This window comes from Nicotiana tabacum, chromosome 16, assembly GCF_000715075.1.
Source record: "Nicotiana tabacum cultivar K326 chromosome 16, ASM71507v2, whole genome shotgun sequence".
In the NCBI taxonomy this organism is placed as follows: Eukaryota; Viridiplantae; Streptophyta; class Magnoliopsida; order Solanales; family Solanaceae; genus Nicotiana; species Nicotiana tabacum.
In genome coordinates this window covers 33068898-33075265 of record NC_134095.1, presented here as the reverse complement: position 1 = coordinate 33075265, position 6368 = coordinate 33068898, and the positions used below count along the sequence as shown (strand labels likewise).

The following is a 6368-nucleotide window of genomic DNA, read 5'->3' as shown; positions in this document are numbered from 1 at the left end:
CCTTGGTATTACTAATACCATGGTTTTGCTATGCATTAGCTATACACAGGATAATACCAAATAGGATGTAACTAATAATGCTTGTATTAGTTATACATAAGTTGAAAAAGTATATCAAACAAGGTATTACTAATACACAAAACTAATGCAAGCATTATTTTGTGTTATGCACTCTACCAAACGACCTCTTAGTGTATAAATCTCTAATTATTGGCTTGCCTAGCATCTGAAAAGTTAGGCGCCATCACTGTCCCGACGTGGGAAATCCGGATCCTGACAATAAGTAACACGTATATTCATTTCTACACAGTCTTTATATGCGTTTCCAAGGTTCATACAGATCACTTGCTCGATGAGGGTACGGGCAAGTGAAAATTCATGGTGTTCAGAAGAATCATGTGCAATATCTTTATTCGTTGTCATATTTGCTCGAGAGTACATCAAGACAAATGAAGAGTTTACAAGAAGGAAGATTATAATCTTCTAAGAATTGAGTGTACTATTAGCCTAGATAAGCACTAATTTTCCTTTACGTAAGGGAAAAGGTAGAGAAACTATACGTTATCTTTCACTTCTCAATCACAAATATCAATAAAAACAAAACCAGCCAAATGTAGGCACAAGAACAAAGTAACCCCATCAAAGCATTCCGACAAGAAAGTGCAAAGTGAACTGTATTTTGCTTTTAAGAGGGTAGCCCTCAATTACTCTCAGGTTTCTTTAGCTGCATCCACTATGAAGGGGAACACAAAAAGAAGTGTATTTCTACAATTGGTATTACAACTTCGCCACACACTGGCAAAGGCAGCAGGTGTATTGCATCCGCTGTCTTTTGTTCGAGGTATACATGTAGTAAAAATGTTCTAAAGATACATCTTAATACTAAGTTTAAACTCGCGTCACTAAAATAAAATGTGGGTGCGGAGCACCAGAAAAAGTAGTGGGCGCATAGTACTCCGCCTATGCACCCACGAACTTACAGTCCCAAATCCCCCTCTCATATGACAACTTCAGCAATACCTTGGGAGTTTGAGTATTCTATATCATGTCTAACTCTGACTTACCAGGGATCAAACAATTGAGAAACAAAAGCTACTTCATAACATTATCCGCGGATCTAGCAGCAGATAGACCACAAACAATTATTCTCTGAATTGGAGGAAGACGTTCCTTAGGATGAGATGAAGACCTGGAAGGAGCAGAAACACGTCCCTTGGGAATAAATGAAGAAACATGTTCCCCTTTATGAAATGGAGACCCAGAAGGAGCCATCAAACCAAGCTCACGCATAATTTTCACTCGGCGTGTGCTTGGTGCAGATTTTTCAGCTGTAGTGGTCACCTGAGTGTCCTGCCAACATTCTCAATGAGTTTTGTTACACATCACTGAAGGATTACGTATATAAATATCTACGTACTCGTGTTTCCAAACCATTAAATTTTATTTAATGCCTCCAAGTTCTCCTTTGGTCTGTTGAAGATGTCTCCTTTTTTTAAAAAAAAAAAATCAGGTTTCTTACTCAAATAGTTACCCACCAACCTAGTAATCTGTTGAAGATGCTCTTCAGTTCTTTTTTTGTTGATAAAAGGAAACTCAAGTGAATTGTTTTTGGAAAATATGAATGTATGAAAATGTAATCTTAATACAGAGCGACATCAGAGTAGGACGTTCAATAAGTGCATGGTAACCCAAGTGCATAAGCTTATACTAGAAATACAAGTTTTATGAAAAAGTTTCCGAAAGAGAGCCAATTATACTCACTTCATCCGTGGACCTGTTCTTTCCCTTGAGACCATCACTTTGGGCTTTGCCAGATCCCTTTTTAGTTTTCTGTGGAACTGAGGCATTGGATTTTGCACTTTCTGGCGATTTACTCGTGGAAGGTTCAAACTCCTATAAGAAAAATAAGATTCTCAACTTCAAATCTAAGGCAAAAATATTTTGGACAGGCAAGATTCAAACAAGGAACTCATGAGGCAGAACTTGTCTGCTTGTGGAAGTTAGAGATTTTAGCATCTTTTTTTTTTTCGAGTCTACATTACATTTTAAGTTCTTCTAAGTCTTTTTCAGGTTTCTTTTAGCAGCAAGATGGTTCTCCACTTGAGACCTTCATTTACATGAATCAACCTTTAGCTTCAGAAAACAGGATATGATTAAAGAGAATGGAAGATGTACGCTCACAGATGTTTTGCTGCTTGACTTAGGTGTCTCCGGGATTTTATCTTGCTTTCTTTTTTGGCTTTCCTCTTCCTTACGCTTTTCTGAGCCTAACTTTACTTTTGTCATCTCCTTTGTCTGCTTTGCATCTGCTTTCTCGGCAAAGTACCTTGGCTGAAAACAACATGAAATGGCCTTCGATCAATATATCCAAAGAAGGATGAAAGTGACCACGCAAGTACATAAATCAGGCAAGACTTGACTTGAAAGTAGTCATTTTAGTGAACAGCTCATGCAATTACACTTATAAGTACCTGCTAAATTGGCCCTCTTTTCTTGATAGGGAAAAGGAAGAAAAAAAAGGAGGCCCAGTTTAGCAGATATTTCAACAAAACCAATTTAGTCAATTTGGCCCTTTGTAAACGTAGGGACTGCAAATCAATTCGTTTTCAAGTTTCTCTTTTATGAAATGTTTGCCAACTTTGACATGTTTAGTTCTGACATGTTTAACTAGGTTACGAGCTATATTGACCACATAGTTATTGTCACAATAAAGCTTCACGGTTCTCCAACTTAATATTCAGGGCTCATAGAAAATCTTGAGCCATAACAACTCTCAATTACCCCGTACAATTAATTGAATCACTGCCCCTACACTACATATTGTGATAACTGGTGCTTCTCCTTCCATAGACGCCTTTCCGGATTTGGTTCGATAGGTGTCTGAAGGTCTAAAACCAAGTTTTAACTGTTTTTTTAGTAGATCAACAGTATATGTTTGCTGCGAAGAGTTTACTTCCTTGGATCCTCTATTCCTAAATCCTAAGTAAGTGCTTTTAACTTCCCTGACCCGTTATTTCCAATTCTCTTTTTCTAAATACTTTAAAATATAGCTTCTTTTTCATCTAGAACAGTCCCAATTACCAACAACGTGACTCCTCTTGAGGCCGAATGCTTGTAAAACAATGTATGATTACCCTAGCTTTGTTTGTACTTCATATTCAATATTGCAATCCTAATTCTTCCAAACCATGTCCAAGGAGATCTTTTGAGCTCATATAATGCCTTTTCAGTATGCACACTTTGTTTTTCCTAGATTTATGCTAAAGCAGGTGGAACTTCCGTATAAATTTCCTTGCAAGATATCTAGGTAAAAAAGGCGTTCTTTACTTAAGAACTACAGTAAAGACCAATCAGAGTTTGCAACTAGAGATAGCAACACCGTTACTATATCCATCTTCATCTCCGGCGCAAATGACTTTTGATAATCCACCACATAGGTATAGGTTTGTGTATATGTATTTCCTTCTAGTCTCACTTTAAATCTCAATGGATACTTCGGACTTATACACTTCGCTGTGGAGACCATTTGCACCCTTTATAGTGGCTATTGGTAGATCCTGATCGAGGACAGTAAATGATAGCTCAGTATTTACCTCATTCTAAAGTAACGATTCGGTCTAGTTGAACCCAGCAGGATTTATACGTGCTTTATTCGTGCTGTAGTGGCTTTGGGAGTACACGATTAGTTGGCCTAGATGATTCTTAAGAAAGATTAGGAGATTGAATCGACGGGATCTTCTTCAACAGGTGATGTTTCATTACTTTGCATAGCACATTGGTGATTCTCTAAAAACACAAATCCTTTTCTTCATAGATGATGGTCACATCCTAAAGAAAGGACTAGATATATAGCTTTCTATCTTAGCAAATTTGACATTGCTACAATTATAGGTTTTATGAGTGGCAGGATAGCTCCTTTAAGTATATCAAATGACACTTAACAGCTCTAAAATCGAACTTGCTTCAATTATGAGAGTGAACACATACGAAAAATTTTAGGAGCCAATGTAGTTAACTCGTTAAAAATCGGGGTAATATCTAGCAAACAGCTCCATTGGAGTTCTAAAGACGAGGTTTGATTCGATTAATCAGGTAAAAAGCGGAGATAATAGTTTCCCCCAAAATGCAACAGTACTCATCTATATCATTTCTGCTTCATTTAGGCCAGTTTCATTCACTAAACAGCAATTTACTTTTTAGGACAAATTTAGGGTTCTCTACATTTAAGAATTCTCTAAATCTCACACCTATATGAAGCATAGCAGTGAATGTACTTTCAAAGTCAAACAAGCATCAACTGAAAATATTTAGCACAAATTCAACAAAATTATCCACACACAAAAAACAGAATATGGATAAAAGAAAGAAAATGAAAGAAGAACATACCGGCTAAGAAGCTCAAACAAAGTTGAAACACCCACTAGGAAAATGTGAAGTCTCTCCTTTATACAAGTAATCGAAGATTCTTTATTCTTGTACACGTATATTGATTTGGGTGAGGAAGAAAAAGAAGAAGTTGCTTTTATTATTGTTTAGTTTCCCTCTTTTCAGTTTCAATTTTCTTACACCGAAAATTTTAAAAATATACTCCTACATATTATTTTATATTATATTAATAATGAGTTTTGAAATGTAATTTCGATTTCCCCTTGTTTGTGCCGCCCGGTCCAGTGGTGCTGTTATTCTTTTCTTACTTTTCCGACATTATTACTTTCTTCCTTTTAGACACTACTTATTTATTTATTTTTAAAAAGGGATGTACATCACATTGTCACCTTTATATGCTTTTTAAACTTACTAGTGTTTCTACTAAATCTTCAGAAAAATACATAAATATTTATATTACAAGTTTGTTTGAGTTACGGAACAAAAGTTAAGAAAAAGTATAAGTTTTTGAAAATAATGATTATTGATCATATAAAACGAACTCAATAAAAGAAAAAATTTCTCATAAAAGTATTCAATTCGTTTAAATCTATATTATTAAACTTACATGTATTCCAACTTTGTTTATTTTAGTATAAATAAATATAGAATATAATCTTTTAACAATTTGTTATATAATGAATCTTTGTTTGCTATCTTATGTACAAATTTCCACCATCTTTTGCTAATCTTATTTAAGTTATGGTGATTATTCACTTTTGGCCAAATTTTTGAAAAATAGATTTAAAATTAAAGAATTAGATTATAATTAAAAATAAAAATACTAAACGGATTAAGGGGCAATCTTGTAGTACTTTGGAGAAAGCATAAGATTAAAAGAAATTAAATAAAGAACTCTAAATGTAATGGAACTAAGAATTATAATCGGTTCGAGGATCCACGGGGAAAAGAAATTATCTTTTTGAATTTGAAAGATTATAAAGGATCATTTTGTTGTAGTTTACGTAATTGTAATAGGAAAGAATATATAAGTAGAATATTACTCGATTTAAATTTCTAAATTTTAGGAAATCATATATAATTCAAAAGAAAGAATCAATAACTAATATTTTAGTCGATTTTAAAGTCCTAAATATTAAAAAATTATTAAAGTACAAATTTGTCCAATCTAAAATTATTTTTTAAAGGGTAAAAACGGCGAACGACATTTCGCTAAGAATATTCATGCTTTTAATAGAGTGTATAGATACTCCTACTAACGAAACTTCTATAATTTTTAGAAAGAAATAAACCAATGCTAAAAATTGCACTAAAATTAAATTTGAGCTCGTATTATAGGACATTAATTTGGAATGTAAAGAGTATTATGTGTAAAAATTCCCAGGATTCTTTTTCTTTTGACTTCAGATATTATATTTTTTTCAGTTTCAATCAGATATTGTCAAAACGTCTAGTATTTCATATACAAAAAAAATAGATGGGAGAATGCTCAAAAGATATAAACAAAGAAATCTACCACGATAACTTAAAACGATATCCACATTATGATGTCAATCATGCATTTTGGAATTGAAAGTTTTGAAAACTTACTCTATCCTACTTAAATTATTTGCTCAATGTAACGACTCGGCCGGCCGTTTTGAGAATTTAAGTTTCGTTCGGCGGCGTAAGGTCTTAAACAGCTTCATAATATGTGTATCGATCTGTGTGCATGGTTGAATTCAATTATCAGAGGATTCGGAGTCGAATTGGAAGAATGATTCTAGTTTTGAAAGGTTAAGCGTGAGAATTTGACCGGAATTGGACTTTTGAATAAACAGCTCCGGAATGGATTTTGGATGATCTCAACAGCTTCGTATGGTGATTTTGGACTCAGGCGCGCGTCCGGATTCGGATTTGGAGGTCCGTAGGGTAATTTGAGGCATTTCGACGAAAGTTGGAAAAGTTGAAGTTTGACCCATAGTTGACTTTTATGATATCGG

At 34.3% G+C, this 6368-nt stretch overlaps 1 protein-coding gene across 1 annotated transcript; it reads right to left on the bottom strand.

The window, feature by feature from the left end:
• Positions 1-657: 657 nt before the first annotated feature.
• LOC107784897 (uncharacterized) lies at positions 658-4527 on the bottom strand. The gene is made up of 4 exons (XM_016606091.2): positions 4387-4527; positions 2182-2331; positions 1762-1893; positions 658-1350 (listed from the first exon to the last, which is right to left on the bottom strand). Exons 2-4 carry the CDS (start codon positions 2284-2286, stop codon positions 1093-1095), a joined length of 495 nt encoding a protein of 164 aa, XP_016461577.1. The 5' UTR covers positions 2287-2331; positions 4387-4527; the 3' UTR covers positions 658-1092.
• Positions 4528-6368: the final 1841 nt, after the last annotated feature.

Bases quoted from the DNA above. Each gene is read 5' to 3' on its own strand.
- LOC107784897 (XM_016606091.2), bottom strand. From the start codon at position 2,286: ATGACAAAAGTAAAGTTAGGCTCAGAAAAGCGTAAGGAAGAGGAAAGC. The intron at 1,894-2,181 runs GTGAGCGTACAT...TTTTTCTTATAG, and splicing joins AGTCAAGCAGCAAAACATCT to GAGTTTGAACCTTCCACGAG. The intron at 1,351-1,761 runs GTGAGTATAATT...GAATGTTGGCAG, and splicing joins AGAACAGGTCCACGGATGAA to GACACTCAGGTGACCACTAC.